Below are 17,222 nucleotides of genomic sequence, written 5' to 3'. Positions count from 1 at the left end.
TATTTGCAAAACAAAGCAATATTAAAATTTAAATTTCTCTCTCTCTCAACTTAATTCTGTATTTGCTACACTTATTCTGTACACCAAAATACCCATCTCATGCAGTAAATAATTTACTGAGAGCTAACAGAAGTTGCACCTGTAAAGTCAGGTAAGGTGTGAAATAAAAGACCCACCTTCTATAGAAGAGTCTGTGTTGATGTAAGCCACTGCCCGTTCCTGAAGGACCTTGGCATTTTCCTAGGGTTGCAAATGTGCAATTCTTACTTACAATTAATGGCCTTTAGTCAAGAGCATGTCAAGTGCACCGTTTTTTAAAGCATTACCTTTAAGATCTCACTCAGGATAATTATTACTGTGTACCTTACTAATTACATTGTTTGAAGAGGAGTAAATGATCTGGGCACATGAAATTCACCAATCCTTTCTGGGACTTAATTTGTTGTGGGAAACATCCACAAAATGTGTAGGTGCTGCCTGCTGGAGCACACAGGAGCAAGACAGAGCAGGAAAATTATTGAACAGAATTGTAACATTTTAGCACTGCACTTCAGGACTTCCTGAACATGCAACATGTGACTGTGAGGTCAGCCAGAATCCCTCCAAGCTTTTAACCCCTAGTTTTTTCATATGTGCCCCCAGCACTGAACTCAATTTTAACACTGATAAATCAAGCACTCCTGTCATATCTACAATCTTCCATTGCAAAAAGGGATAAGTCAAAGCCAAGAAATTCTCTACTAAAATGCAGTTTATTGCAGACTATTTCGAGTCCACTAAGCATTGCTTTCATGCTAAATATACAGACATCTTGTTTATTTTATTTTTTTTCTGCAAACTGGTAATTATATTTGAAATTGATATTCTAATCAGCAAGTGGTATTTCCTGAGATTTTGGTTTTGTGACAGATATTTAATTAGGTTAAGCAATTGTTACTTGATTCATTCAATTTATAACCCAACCAATAATTTGTAAGTCATGTGAACTAAAAATTTAATTGGCAATTCATGACTACATAATGAAATTAATATAGCAAAAAAGAAGGAAAAAAAACAGGAGAGGAGATCCTGCAAATGAATATGATGGGAGGGAGCAAGACTGTACTTGCCTGTATGGGGCCTTGCATATATGCAAAAATCATATTTGCAGCATAAAGAAATTCCTTTTTTTATGAGAAATGGAGAGCATCTGTGTAGCAAAAAGATGGTACCAGAGTTGAATTCTTTCTGTTACACAGAAATGGTGAATATCAGGGGTTAATTTTCCCTGAGATTTAATACATGACAGATCTGGCAGCTGCAGAGAAGAGGAATGTAAGCTGTGAGGAATGTCTCTAGAGAAACTGAATCTAATTTAAGCCTAAAAGAGTAGTAATGCACACCACCAAGATGAAGCAAGGAAAAAATAATATTAAAACTCATGTTCAAATATGAACTGTGCTTATGGTTTTCTAACCTTATTAGAAAATATTATTAGCTGCCATTTCATTAAATGATGAGTGATAGATTACTAGATACCAAATTATTAAACAAAACCCATTACAGAAAAGCAGTTACTATTTAACAAATAGAACATAAGAAAACTCCCTAATTTATTAATGACTTGCTCAAGAGAAATTTATCTTTAAAGTATCATTGTTTCATATTCCTCAAAATTAAAACAATTGTGTGGGTTTTTTTCTTGACAGTACCTATAAATTTTACATACAGTATATTTCTGCCACCAGTGAAGTTCAGGTGGGGTGAAACTTTAATGCCAACTATTTAAAATTTCTCAGTAAATCATTAAGATAATTTAAATTACTTTTTCTTCATCTAATGTTTCACAAACCAGCAGTAAGATGAAGACATTCTGTTACAGCTGGAAGCCAAACAGTTTATGGGTGAAAAAAATAGCACAAATCTAAAGGAAAAGAAATCTCAGCTTTGTTAACAGAAGAATGATAGAATATCTTTGGTATTTTAGAGCAATTTCTTGGGGTTTTTTTACCTCTTCTGCCATGTGCCATTTTGCTATGCAATTTTGTGATTTGCTGAAATCCATGCCAATAAACTAAACTAAAAAAAAATATTGGGTTTTTCTTATTGTACAGATTCTATCCACATAGCTAAATATTAACTTGTAAATGAAATTCTAATAGAAGAACAAGACAACACATTTCTGTTAAACCATTCAGTACTAATAAATTGGCACAGTTCAGCAGAAATGTGTTTCATCAGGCAATTTTCTTCCTGCTCTATTTCTAATTCGGATTTTACGGACAAAGCAATGAAAATTCTTGTAAGACCTATATTTCTTATTGGGGTTGAACAAAACCACTGAGAACTGAACATGCCCAACAGGGAAAGCAAGATAAAAGTATTTAGAACCTCACTTCTGAATTTCCCAACATTCTTCTCTCAGGCAGGAAAAGGAAGATAAAAATACCCAGAACCTCACTTTTGAATTTCCTAACATTCTTCTTTCAGGCAGGTATATAGTCAGGTATATATAGGGATCCTCCTACAGAATTAATTGACTGTCCTGCCCCTGAGGCTCTACAATGCTGGAATTCACAGGAATTTTGAACTATTCACTCATACATTACTTATTCTTCCATTTGTCCAGTAGGATTGATTTTCATACAAACACTTGGCATGCTTATGGATCAGAGGTTCAGGATCTGGACTTAAATTCATAGAAACCAAGGAATTTCTGAAATAGAAAGTTAGACCAATCTGGATTAAATAAAATCCTATCATTCTGTTAAATCATGGGATAGATTTCCACATAGAGACATCTGTGGGATATTACTTTGAACCAAAGTAGATTTTTAAATCTTAGAAGAGTTAGTTCACTTGTGCTGTAAGAAGGTAGGTAGGTAATTTACATAAATACATGAGTGCCTCACAACACCTGAAGGAGTCTGTTGTGCTTCCATTTTACCATAAAGTTTTTGATTGCAGTCTAGGAATAGATCCTGCAACACACTTCCAAATTTTGCTTTGTTTTACACAGTTTTTTTATTTACCTCAGCCCACTCTGTGGAACCCAATAATCCAAATTCTTCTGCATCCCAGCTAGCAAAAATAATAGTTCGCCTAGGTCTCCAACCTGCAATTACATAGTTAAACTTGAAAATTCAGCTTTTACTTTAAAAGTCTACTGACCACAGTTAATTGAAATTGCTTTAAAAACAGCACTTAACTGATATAACAGTAAAAAAGATCCTCACTAAAATCCTTAGAGGTACATATTATTGCAGAGGCATTTCTTCTTAATGCAATATTTTCATTCTGCACAGCTAGGAGGGTATCATTACACTCACAAGGGAATAAATTCAGCCAACCACCACTCAATGCTACATATGCATCTCTTCAATGAATTTACATCTTTCATAATGAGAAATAAAACGTTCTGTGGAGGTGAAAAGTTAAATCAACACAACAGCTTATAGAAGCACTGATCCTCAAAGCTGCTGTTTTCCATAGCCATCATTTTATAGCTGTAGCAAGTTACCTGCCACCTTCATTTTACCAAAACTCCGTACAATTTCTTGCAGAACAGCAGCACCAGTGGTTGGATCAATACCACCAAACACCCAAGAGTCTCTATGGCCACCCAAAATAATATATCTGTCTGGAAACAAACATACAGCATTAATTCATATTTTAAAATGCACTTGGATTACCTGTGCTTTCCTTTGACTGCATCTTTACTTGTATCAAATCAAATATGAAGTTCAATACCAGTGCTACAAGTTTTCTTTTTTCATAGGAATCTACAGTTATTCACTTACTCTACTAAGGTATGCAACTAAAGACAAGAAATATTTAAGAAATATTTTTCCATCTAAAAATCTTTCATGGGTATAACCTGCTACTACATATCAATAGTATAATATTAAGGTAACAAATCATCACTTGCTTTCTGTAATTTCAAGGATGCTAATTTTTGCAAAGGCAAAATGTATGACTGATGTAAGGGGAAGCCTACTGTAAAATAACAGGCATTATAAAAAAACATTCTCTGATTCTATTGTATTTTAATGGGAATGCCATTCTTGGGAATGCCAATGACAAGTAGCGTGATGGGAAAGACAGAAAAGCTGTTAAGAATTTCTCAAGACTCTATATTATATGGTTACTAAGTTTCTTACAACACAAGTACAATTTCAGCAAATACCAAAGAAAGAAGGGATTAAAACCATCAAGCCCCTGATGCTCACCTGGTTCCAGAGCTCCTCTGAGGATACCAATGACATTGTAAATCCGTGTTATTTTATTGCTCGTATGAACATGCATTCTGACTTTTCTGAAATGAAAGGGAGCATGGAGCAACCATTTCTGAGTAATAGGCCAATAAAAAGCCAATGCTAATAACACAGAAAGCAGAAAATTTGTGTTTCTATTCTGCTTTGTGTGTTCAGCACTGTCACGTTGTCTTGGAGTTCCATCTTTTATTTCAGTTTTGCCTGCTGCTGATGCCTTAGAAAAAAAGCCTAAGAGCTGGGCCAGTCTATAAATTTGCAAAGATTTACAGATTCTATTGAAATTTTATTTAAGGGAAGCAATCAGATAATTGTGTACTAGAGGAATAAACTGAAAAACATGCACAGTAGTTAAAAATACATCTATATTTTGATCAAAATTATAATTGTGGATATGCAGATGTTTATAAAGAATACACTTTGGTTTTATAGCATAAATCCATGTAATAATAAAGAACTATGAGGTAAGGTCATTAGGAATATTCATCCAAGAATAAACTGAAACCTCTGTTTAGGACAGCAAATCTAAGTGATCAAGATCTGTCAATGAAAGAATCACAAATGTTGGCAGGGACCTTAAAGGTCATCTAGTACCAACCTTCTGTCATGGGCAGGGAATCTCCCATTACAGACAGAAAACCTTCTACTAGAAGCACAGTTTTTTCTTCCCTGTCCCCCACCAGTAAATCCACTTGTGAAATTTTATAAAAACAAAGGGAATCCAGGCATTTGGAGAGATAAAAATAACACAGTATTCAGGCCCTTTAACCTATGGAAGAAACAAAACACCAAACAATGGGGTTGGGGGAGGAGGGTTGTGTGTCTGGCAAAACCTCAGGAGTTCCACATTTGAAGTTATCTTTTCAGCAGCAAATCTGCATAGCTGTCAAAATCAAAACCTACTTCAGGACAGCACTGGATCTTTGCCCAGAAAATAACTGACACCAGTGCCTTGAACGTGCACATTTTCCATGTACAAATGACTTTCTACCTAGAATCAAAAGGTTCATCTTGATATGTAACTACTCTGAGAAAGAAGCATAGAATGAATACATTTACAATACATTGATATCTACAAAAAAAAAAAAAAAAAAAAAAAATTTTGCTCTACCAAATAGGAAGATGCTAAAAAGTCCACTCAAAATTCAAGTTTTGTGGATGAATCATACTGTTTTCTCACAGTTGTTCTTCAAGATACCCCAAACAGCACTGTAATCATGTGAAATATACTTTTTTGTTTAGTTATTCCTACTTTATTCATTTTAAGCTAGTGTTAAAGCAGAGCAGAAAAGAACAATGACAAATGAAGTCTTTATAAAATTACATATTCACACATACTCTTGTTATCCAGGAGATGGAGTAGTGATAATGAAACAACATTTTTACACACTGTTCATTGGGGTCCACTGACAGTCTTAATTAAATAATACCTCATATAAACTGAAACTATTTTTATGTGGAAAAGTCACATAAAAGTGATCTTTAGCTTTTTTTGCAATTTATTGCAATTTATTGCCAAATGTCATTGTCATGTGGCCTGATAACTTATAATCTTTTTTAATGCAATTTATTTTCAATTCTTATAATTATCTCCAAAAGTAACCCTAGCAGAAGAAAGTATCTCCAGAATATCTCTAGATATATTGTTTCAGTATTTTCCTCAGAGGGATTTTTTTTTCTATTATTGTATAAACAGGCAAGTATGAAAACTCACCTTGTAGACGAGTTGCCTGTGAATCCTGGCCCTATGTTATAAGGCACATTGAGACTTCCCTTCCAGCTGCTGTCTGGAGCTGCAGGTCCTCCCATTGCACTGTGAAGTGAAAACCAAGACAAATGCATTAGGCTGAAACCTTAAATTCGCTCAATAATTATTGCAGCAAAACCCAGGGAGTTTTACCAAATTCTTAAAAGCATTATTGCAGAAACAGATTGCTTTAGATTCTCCACATTTTCTGAAGCACACATTAGACTACAAAAGAGAAGCAAATGGAAGTAACAGCACAGATTTTGCCATTTTAATATGAAAAATTTGTCTGCATATTTGTCAATACTGAATTCTGGGGAGGAGGACTGATGCATACTCACCGCAGCAACACTTCTGCATCATGATATCCAATGGGATGAACTGGGATTTTGGGAATCCCTACACCATCATTAACTTTATACCTGAAAGTGTACTCTGAGAAACCAGAACAAAATGTCAAGTTTATAGCATTCTTAGCATCTTTTACCAAACTGGAAACACTTTTGAGCTGAGCAGCCACCAGCATGCATGATTATTTTTAATATTTACAGCATTTCTCACACACTGCTTCTAGAAAACCAAACTGTAATGACAGAACCACAAACCCAGCAATGCACAGCAGTGCAAAAGATGCCCCCACACTTGATGCAAGGTGAGATTTGCTCTCCAACCATATCATAATATCTCCTCCAGGCTGGCTCTGGGGAAGCCAAGCTGGTGTGTGAGGTGAAGATGGAACCTGTGCAGCTGGTGGACAAGCTGCAGAAGACATCCACAGATGCATTTATCTGGGCTGAAGACAACCAGTGTCTCTCAGTCTACTGGGCTTGGCACACACAATCCCTCCTGGTTTTAGGTTGTCTTATGCCCCAGCAGCAGCCACACAAGCCCATGAGTTTTCCAGAAGCATCCCTGTATAGCCACCCCATCAGCACCCAGCACTGGCAGGCATCTTAGCTCAGACCGAGTTTAGGATACCACCAAGGACAAGAAAGCACGTGGTGCCAACTTTTGAAAGACTCTGGGCTGCTCTTATTTTTGCTACAGGATTTTTATTCCCCTTAAAAAGGATTTTAAACTGTTTTTTTTTCTGCCTGGAACTTACCAGCAAGGAAACATACCTCCAAGTAAAGCTATTAGTCCTCTTTGAAGACGAAGTGTAACCCAGTTTAAACTGGTCCTCTTGAGAAATACAGATATTTTAAAATTACTCTAAGTTCTCAGTCATTTTCTGCTGCTTCACAGTCTGTGAAACTACACATCCTGCTTTTTCAAGTATCACAAGGGTGGTACCATACAAAGAGTTTCCTAGAAACTCTATTCCCCACCTAACTAAAACCAGTTAGAATGACACAGGTAGAACTCGAGTCTGATACATAAAATCAACTGCTGTCAATAAGAATTTAAAGACAAATTAATTTCTAGTGCCGTACTTTCAGCAGCAGTTTGTAAAGTTTATAAAGATGGCCCAGGCTACAGAACTTGCACTCACCTTTTGCAGGATAACCTGGTGTTAGGGGGTCCCCAGCTCCATTCAGATTTAAAACATTCCCACGCTGGACTCCTCCACCTGGAAGGTTCCAGCCAGCTGGATAAGCATCTACTCCTGGGGCACAGTAATCAGCAGGGTCTGAGTAAAGTATGATCCCCTGGGCTCCTGCTAATATGGCATTTTTAACCTGTGAAATTATTTGCTTTTAAGTTGAGGCTTTTTTATTTTTAATGCAGCAAAAATAGCTGAATGCTGAGATTTGCTTCCATGCAGACATAGTTTTAGAAGACAAGTATGTGAAAGAGTGAAAATTACCCCAGATTCAGCAGAAGAACCAAGCACAGTGAAATGCAATATGTTCATTATTTGTGTCAAATCTTTAATCATAGCTCAAGGCTATGAAATAAATCACAGAGCATAGAAATGAGGCACAAAACCTGACCACCATCCCCACTGCTCCACTATCACCAATTTTGCCAGATTTGTTGTCTAAAGTCAGAAGAGATAGTTACTCAGTTTCTGTTCATCAGACTCCTTGTCAAAATGCTACTATTTCAAAGTACTGCAGTCCTATGGATGGCAACTATCAAAAGACTTGGCTCTGCAAACTACTCAGCTCCCTAAACTATTTTCTTGCAAGAACTGCCTGGGGAGTTTGCAGTCATCTCTGTCTCAGGAGTTTAATACATTCATCTGGTTTTACTGATTTGGAAGTTACTCTTAGACTGCAGTCACAATGGATATATTGCAGCTTCCTTCTGCTCATATATTCCAACGAACAGCCCTCAATCATTCCCTCAGACTCTACCATGAACAGTGTCTGACCCACAGAGGGAAAATTAAAACACAACCCTTACTTTGTTTCCTCGGAAGATCTTCCCATATCTGGCAATGACAATCTTTCCTGTACAGTTAATTCCCATTTCACGCTCCAGCTTAAAAAAATCTTCTGTACGGCCATAATTCACATACACCAGATCTGCCTGGTCAGAAAAGAAAAGCAGTGTTGTGGCAACTGGTCAGTCAACAAACAAAATACTGTTTCTTTCACTATGTATGATAGAGAATTTTATTTGGTTTTAATTCTACAAACGAGATCCAGTGCCCATGGAAACCATAGCTAAAGATATCCACAATATTCTATAGGAAGCTTTGGCTCAAACTTCTGATGTTTGGACATTATCCTGCACTTAACAACAGTCCTAACAACAGGATGGAAAATAAGCCAGAGTACTTTGGTAAACTGACAAACCTCTCTGGCTGTGCCAAAGCAGTGGTATGCCTTGCATACACAAACTCTCCACTATATAATTTCACTCATTTATGTATTGCAATGTTGTCCCTTGTCTGCTCCATAATGAATCAGCAAATTAAGTGAGGAACCTTTGTGGCCTTTGAAGGCATTATTTAATCTAAAATGTCTTTCAACTTGAAATAAATATTGCTACTTCTACCTGCGCCTTAAGCAAGTCTGCTACATGTGACTGAATAATATGGAGCAATCAGAAAAGTATCCAAAATTTTCCATTAAGATAAAAACTTTTATCTTATTATGTGATTGAGAGTTGTAGCAATTTGAGAGAGCTCTTTTTTTAGTCATAAAAGACTTCTAACCTTTGCATAATATGTGACTTATTTGTGCCTCAATGTTCTTTATTTAGGACAAATGGTAATTAAATCTACTGCAACAAATATTTTGAGAAGTTGGAGCAATCTGTCCCAGAAAGTGTTTCAAAGAGTAGGTAATAGTACCATTATATAATTTCTTTTCTTACCTCTGGCACTCCTTGTGCTGAAAAAGCATTATATGGTGGTAGTATATCAGTAACATTTTCATATCCCTGTGGGGGTGGTTCAAACAATGATGTATTGAAAACCTATTAAAAAATAACAGTAGTCTTTGGTCAAACATTTTAGGCTCAAATTCACACACTAAGCTAATGCTAATTATATCTCAAACTAAAGTCAGAAGAGACAGTTATTCCATTTCTGTGCATCAGACTCCTTGTCAAATAATTACTGTTTCAAAATAGTGCAGTTTTATGGATGAGAAGTATCAAAAGCCTTGGCTTTTGCCAAATTAGTTAGCTTTGTCAGTGGTTCAGTTCCATACAGTTCTAACTAGTACACATAAGTACAAACAAAAATACCAGTAGGTATCCAGAGTATAAATTTTGTAATAGAATGCAGACATGAATACAATGAGACAGATACTCAGAGTCAGAAGATGCTCATTAGTCACTCTAAAACCATATCATCCCTGAGCACATATTCCTTGTTTTCTACCCTGGCTCTTCATCCTTACCTATGTGCTATGATGCTTCTCTAGCAGTACCACCTCCTCTCCTTGCTCAGGTTCCTTGTCAGAGTTTACATCTACTTCTTTATTTCCCCAGGTATTCAAAAGGGAGAAGGTGTCTACAGACTGACTAGTTCATTTGTATTTCCAGCTAACTCAGGAGACACCACAGGAAGCCAGTGGGATCAGGTTCAGAGCAAGGGAAACAAGGCAATACTACATAAAATTGATAGTATCTCTGCAATTCCTTACCTCAGCATGTTGTGGAAACAAATACTGTACAGATATCCAAGCAGAGTTTGGATAGGTACTTGGAAGGGAGATGTAATGAGGGTCACTGATTGCATAAATACTTGGAAAATATCTAATGAGGATTTTTCAAGAGACTAATTGCAGCACATTCAGAGGGGCCCTGAGCTGAAAACAGCTAGACACTGGAAGAACTGCATGCCTGAAATACATTTCTTTGTTTTTAAACATTCCTGTGCATCCACTTAAGGGTGTTTATGGGAACAGGATATTATCCTAGATGTATCCTTAAGCTGAACCCTCCTAACACTTTATGGTATCCTGGTGTTAACTGCAGCCTCTCCACACATCCTCACTCTTCTGTATGAGGCACTGAGATCTCAGCCACTCTGCTGTGCTTTCTGCAAGGCCTGGAAAACCATTTCTAATTAATTTCCTTTGCACTGGATTTTTTTTTTCTTTTTTCTTTCTTTTTTCTTTTTTTTTTTTTTTTTTAATAATATAAAGCACAACGTGCTGAGATGAGTAGGTGATAATACAGAGGAAGACATTTTTCTAAACATGAGGTCACTGGAGTTTTCTTTGGTTTTACATAAATACAGTTTGGTCATTGAAAAGATCACCTCATTCCCTTGATCATCAATTACTGAAATGTAGTTTGGCTGCTTTTCATTTGGGTATGAAAGAAGCACATCATAATTAACAAGTTCTGCTGAATCCAATCCAAATTCCTTCCACTGGCCTTGAATTTTTTTGGCAAGAAGAAGATTCTGTTCAGTTCCTGCGAGGTGAGGCAACTTGGTAAATGAACTAGAACAAAACAGAAAACCACTGGTAAACAGCAAATGCAAAGACACAATAGTGAAATAGGATCAGTGTGTATAAAGCTGATCTTCAAGACACATTACATGGACAGTAAGGTCTTAAAGCTTGAGCTATAAAACATGATTGTTTATCAGAGTCTGCAGCAGGACATGTACAAAATATACTCAGAGCAGAGAATCTTTCCTGAGGCCTTATGATAAGTCAATTGAGCTTTTTTCTTTGCACAACAGGAATAGCTGCATCTGCATACAAGCAATAAAAATTAATGTCAAAGATTCAGCAAAAGAATATTAGCAGTATGCAAGAAACATATAAATATAGGAAAGCTATGCATTCAGAAAGGAGCCTTCCAGATAATTCTGGTATCTGATCATGGATTTATACTGCTGCCACAACATGTCCTAATTTCCTAATAAGTTTAACTTAAAAATCATTACATTAAATTATTTGCACAGGTTTGCTCTTTTTTCTTAATTGAAAGCCTGAATAACAAAACCTTCTTATCAACATTTACTTCCAAATCAGATATAACACATAATGGTGATAAATAGTCACAAACAAAACCCAGTCCCTCCAGGCTACCCTACAGAAATCTGTGTACAATTTCTTTGGCCCACTGAACAAGTAAGGAATGGTGAAAGCTCATCGGTCAACCAGATATTCTGCATCAGCTTCCAATTCCCAACAGGCTACTTGTCAATGGCTGCTCCATAAATGTCAGATACCAGCAATTACCATTAATTAGTGGTAGCAAATGCCACAATTAATACCACTTCAGCCTGTCATTTCAGGCTGTTTGCAACCCCTGTTCTGCAGTGTGCACTTCCCCAGCTTCCAAAGGAGAATGATGTTCAAAGCCTTGTTAAAATCAAGGTTGTTAGAGCCACTATAATGTCTACACTCATGCACATAGCCAGTCATTTCCTTACAGAAGGCAACATGCTCACCATGCAAACAAATAGTAAATAAATGCTGACTCTTCCAAACTATATTTCTGTCCTTCATGTGTTTAGAAACAGGTTTCAGAAGGATATTTATCACCCTTCCAGACCTGAAGCTGAGCAGCTCAGAGTCCCTCCAGACTGTCCTTACTAATGGAGGGGCACAATATCAGCCTTTTTCAGCCACCTGGGGCCTCTTTCAATCATCACAGCTCATCTACAGGAACACTGCACTCTTAACATAAAGTTCTTTCACATGAGTCCCACCTGGCCCAGGATTTGAATGCATCCAGATTCTCTAAGTAGATCACAACCTATTTCTCTCTGCTGGTGTAATTCCCTCCCGTTAAACTGTGAGGGTATGCACCAAAGTCTGGAATAAACCTTTGCCAAGCCTGTCACTTGTTTGCTTCTTTCACTTTAATTCTCACTATTATTTTAAGTACCTTTTAATTCTTTAAGTATACTAAATACAACATATGCCACCAGGAAAAACACACATTATTTTTTTCAAACTTTCCCTTCCAAACAGTTGAATACTTTCCAGAGTTATGATATAATGCTGAGACCAAAGCATCTGTATTTTCTGAGACTCTTAGATTGGTTTTTTTTCCTCACATGATAAAAGCTGATGTAGTAGTCTGAAAAAGGAAGAATATGGAGGAAAATTCTCAAGTTCACGTTTTTTATTCTTTTGACAAACTTTTTTGAAAGTGTGCTAATACACTTTCTCTTCCTTTCCTGATTTTTATTTGAATTTAGCCATAAAAACCCCAACCAGCATGAAGCATTTGGCCCATCACCAAAGCAAGCAGACAAATGAGAAGCCATTAATATACTACAGCCAAGAGACTTTGGAAAATTACAGAACTCTTTCGTGCTATGTTGCCTAGATTCTCATTCAAACATAATTTTCAAGAACTCTCCAATTTGCTGAAAGCAACAAATACAAAATAAGATTAGGGCTGCAGACTTAAAAAAGCTAATTGATGTTAGGTATGAAACGTTTTGGGTATAGAACAAATGTGTAGAAATCAAATTTGTCAGTAATCCTTTGATGTTCTTGATGCAGCTGCTGACTTACATGCTGAATCCAAACATTTTACTCACCACAGTTAGTATTTATTTACTTCTCATGTGGATATATTTGTTTGTCTATAGAAAATATAAATATACAGTATAATGTGGGTTTATTTTTTCATTTTCAGTGGAATGGTAAAAAAAAAAAAAGGGTATTTTTATATCCATAGCATTTTAGATGCTTTAAAAGAACTGCATGGATGCATTACAATGCAAGAAAGTATATTTATAAACAGTTATATCATGCAAGCCTTAACCAACCAGACATGGACAGAGCCCTTTATCTCTGAAACAGAAGACAGAATAAATTGGGATGTCAGAGCTCCCAAATAACAGCACATTATACAGTATAGCCACACTAAAGGAATTATAAGTTTTAAGTGTACATGCAACTCAGTGCCATGCAAATTTGTAGCATTATTTTTTAACAGATTAATTTTCTACTTAGACTAGCTGCTCAAACTGGAAGTTTAAAGAGACCCTGAACAGACATCAGTCAGATGGAATTCATGTCAATCATCACATCCCAAACACAGCAAAACCATCTAAGTCTGAATCAAAACAAAGTTATCTGAGGTTAGAGCTTCAGATACTTGAGAAGGAAAAGAAAAGGCACACTTCATTAAATCATGAAGATGGGAAATCATGAAGGCTGGTAAGCACTGGCAGTTATGCAGCTGAGGGAAGGACACTTGACAGTGGAACCACTTCAAAGAGGCAACTTCAAAAATGAGGAGGGGGGGACAGAAGAGTTGTAAGCCTCTCCCTTCTTCCCTCAGACATTCTGTACAAGCTAAATACTTCCAAAGCATCTTAAAAGCTCTGCTTTCAGAGGTCTGTCCTTGGAGCTGATGTTATCACTTTCTGGCTTTTTTGACTGATAAAGTTGTTCAAAAAATGGTGCTCAAGGCTTACCGAAGAAATTTCCTGATGTTCTCTGCTTTCATTTCAGCCACAAGTTTCTGTCTCACATTTTGATGGACATCTGAAGAGTTAGGGTTTTTCTCAGTCACTTTTGTAAACCATCCTGAAACACATTTGAAAAGTTTCCTGCTTAGCAAGAATGTCCTCACATGTTTGAGCACAGGTGCAACCTGTAGTACTAAATAGTTAAAACCACAAGGATGAACAGGGCTTAGAGCACCCTCTGTCAGTGTCTGAGGGCTCAAGCAGAAAAGTAAAATATATTCAATAGACTGAAATGCATAAAAGTGATACAATAAAATAGTAAACCCTAAATGCCTGATAAATCCCCTTTTTAAGGCAGACTCATCTCTCATTAATTTTAAACTATAGTTTAAATTCTCAATTAACTGTTTGTAGTGTGAGGTTTGAAGTCCTGACACTCACAATGAAATGTATTTAATTTATGCATATATTTTAAAATAGATGTGGAAACATATTTGAAGTGAAGGTCTAGGACTAAACAGCCACCCTGCCAGCACTGTAATAGTTACAGACTTGGGGAAGGGAGGTGTTGGTCTATTTAATAATTAAAAGAATAAAATTAACTGTCACCCAAATCGGTTTTAACATGTTTATTCAGTAGCCATAAATAGTAGTAGGAGAGGGTATATCAACTATATGAATTTATCTTAAGAAAAACAACAAAAACATCCTTTTGTCATTATAGTTAGACAATCCCAAACTGGGAAGTTTTCATAAGAAAGAGAAATACATGTGCTGTCACATGTATATATGACCTGTTACACTTAAATACAATTGTAGTAACACTCTGAATTGAACAATGGTGCTTGATCAGATCAAAAGTCCATCATGCCCAGTATCCTGTTTTGGGGCAGGGCCAAAGGATTATGTTCAGGGAAATGTACTAGCATAGCACAAGCACCAGAAATTAGCAGCTCAGGGATCTCTTAAATTAATATTTGATATATTTAATAGCCCTCATGGATTTTTTCTTTCATGCTTTAGTCTTAGGTTTGTTCTACAACACAAGTTTAAAACGGACATGCAATTTTAATTTAAAATCAAATGCTGTGACTTCAGAAAAGAATCTCTAGTAAAGTTCAGTGTGCATAATGAAAACTTCAGTAACTTGGCTGTCAGTCAAACTCCTCCTCTACATTCCACCCTTAATTTCTAAAATAGCAACTGAAAATGAGCATTTAAAAATATCTTCAGTAAAAAACAGGAAATAAAAATTAAAAAAAAAAAAATCTGGGAGATCTTGCAATCGCTGAAGTCTCAAACTCTTGTATGAATCCTTTCTCTTTGAATGCCTGGCTGCCTGTTTTGGGAAGCTGTCAGCTCACCAGGGCTGAAGCACAGAGCCGTTCTGCTCCTCACTCCGCGAAGATTGAAACTGCTAGACAGAAAAGCTTAGCAGAGCAGTGGCACGAGGACTTTGCCATTCCCCTAAAAGCAGTAATCTCCCTGCTGGGGGGTTAATCCCAGCAGGGGCTGCAGGGTTTGGAAGGGGGCTGAGCCCTGGGTGTGTTACTCACCTGTGAGGAAGCCCAGCCAAAAGCAGCTGAGCAGCGCAGGGCACACGAGCCACGCACGGAGGGTGGCCTGGCTCCTGCTCCCGGCCATGCCGCCAGCTCTGGCCGGCAGCTTGGCAGCCTCTGGGGGCTCTGCCTTCCTCCCCTCCTCCTCCTCCTCCTCCTTCCACCCCCTGCATTCTTTGCTTCTCAGTTCTCACACTGCCTGACCAGCCTTAATCCCCGGGTGATGGCGATGATGCGATTTTCCGCGCGCAGTAAAACTCTTCCATTTCTCAGTCTCAGCCCACCAGGCAGCCCCTGTGCAGCTGTAACAAATATGTATCCAGGATGTGCACCAAGCAATGTACTATTTAAGATGTTAATTTCTACTAATTATTACGACTTTCTTGTTTTAGGTTTGTTCACCTGTTACGGTGGAAGTGGCCAAGAGATGAAACTAAGGGAAAACTTGTTTCTTCTTTACCAATGAAACACTGAATTGCTTCCCTTTTTAATCCACGGTAATGTTAATCCTTAGCAAGGAATGTATACTTAAAGAAGCTGAGAACATAATTTAGACAGGCCAGTAAGAACACCAGACATTATCCAATTTGCAACTAGGAAAAGTCACAAATTTATCTCCTATATTCTCTAGCTACTTGCATTTAAGATTACAAGGTTCTTAAAATTAAGTTTCCCTAGCTTAATTTAGTCAAATCCATCAGTATCTCATGGAGAAGGAAACAAGTGCAGCCCAGGGAACAGTAAAAAATAGTAAAAAAAATCCATGGCAACATGGAAGCCAAGACTGATCTTTCTGGAACTGAGGACCAGCCCATTTGAGACCAGTTACATGGCTGAAGGTAGGGAAGCTCTTCTGGGAGCCTGGGCATGCTTCAAATTCCTACCACTAACTCTCAAAGTTCAAAGTAGATAGAGTTTGTGAAAGAAATGTCAGTACCCTGAGTATCAAAACTTTCTTAAATACATTATGATGAGCTGAAAATATTCAGAAAAAGCAGAAAAGATTGATTAATATCCTAATTACTTTAAGGCTTTTCAGAGAAAAATTACACCACCTGGGTATTCCACACCAGTCACAGCCACTCTCTTAAGCACATGGCTGGATATCTTTGTTCAAATGACAAGCAGGTCCAGTCTTGTGATTTTTTTCCTGTCATTTTCCAACTGCTCATAAACCGTCACAAATTCTGAACAGCAATGACATTTCACACCAGCATCTGAATTGACATACACAAACCAGATGGAATTCCACCTACAGAACTCATAAAGAATGAGCATATTGATGTATTATTAGCATTTATATAGCACCCCAGGTGTAGGACTGGCACATAATAGACAGTAAAGTGACAAGGGCTTTTGGAGATTACTATCAAAATTAGACCTCACATGATAATAACATCAGTGGAGGAAGAAGGTAAGAATAGCAACAGTAACAAAGCATGAAATGCATTTATTTCTATGTGAATGTCTTTTTAAAGTGACAAGGGCATTAGCAATGCTGAAGTTGAACAACAAGCAGCAGCCAAATGGCTTCTACCACTTAAAATACAGTCCTATTACAATTAGTTATTAGTTGTGACATGTTCTTACATGCCATGGATTAGCCATAAGTGGAGTGTATTATGTGTTACAATTAAATGCAAGGATAATGTGCAGTGTAAATCTGTCTTCAATCACATTCTGAATAGCTATCATTCACCCAGGTGAAACAGAAGCAAGATAAGGTCTGGTTGCATGAATACATATGCACACACACATTACTCAATCATAAAGCCAAAGGTATAGCATGAAGTCTTACAAATGCACCTCAGAATAATTGGAGTCAGAGAATGATCCTGACATGTGAGATCCAAAATAAAGCATGTCATGAA

General features: G+C 37.1%; 1 protein-coding gene across 1 annotated transcript in view; it reads right to left on the bottom strand.

Moving 5' to 3' along the window:
• LOC306801343 (N-acetylated-alpha-linked acidic dipeptidase 2-like) overlaps window positions 1–15,464 on the bottom strand; it is a 30,991-nt gene extending 15,527 nt beyond the window's left edge. Inside the window, exons 1-12 of the mRNA XM_079304318.1 lie at window positions 15,349–15,464; window positions 13,799–13,910; window positions 10,661–10,847; window positions 9,265–9,366; window positions 8,347–8,472; window positions 7,490–7,676; window positions 6,339–6,432; window positions 5,965–6,063; window positions 4,209–4,294; window positions 3,500–3,619; window positions 3,012–3,094; window positions 177–240 (exon numbers count right to left, since the gene is read on the bottom strand). Of these exons, the coding sequence (XP_079160444.1) occupies window positions 177–240; window positions 3,012–3,094; window positions 3,500–3,619; window positions 4,209–4,294; window positions 5,965–6,063; window positions 6,339–6,432; window positions 7,490–7,676; window positions 8,347–8,472; window positions 9,265–9,366; window positions 10,661–10,847; window positions 13,799–13,910; window positions 15,349–15,436 (1,348 nt within the window). The 5' untranslated portion in view covers window positions 15,437–15,464. The remainder of the gene's footprint in view (window positions 1–176; window positions 241–3,011; window positions 3,095–3,499; window positions 3,620–4,208; window positions 4,295–5,964; window positions 6,064–6,338; window positions 6,433–7,489; window positions 7,677–8,346; window positions 8,473–9,264; window positions 9,367–10,660; window positions 10,848–13,798; window positions 13,911–15,348) is intronic.
• Window positions 15,465–17,222: the final 1,758 nt, after the last annotated feature.

This window comes from Erithacus rubecula (assembly GCF_903797595.1).
Source record: "Erithacus rubecula genome assembly, chromosome: 1".
In the NCBI taxonomy this organism is placed as follows: Eukaryota; Metazoa; Chordata; class Aves; order Passeriformes; family Muscicapidae; genus Erithacus; species Erithacus rubecula.
Note: the sequence above shows the minus strand (reverse complement) of the source record. Positions and strands in the feature narration are given on the sequence as shown.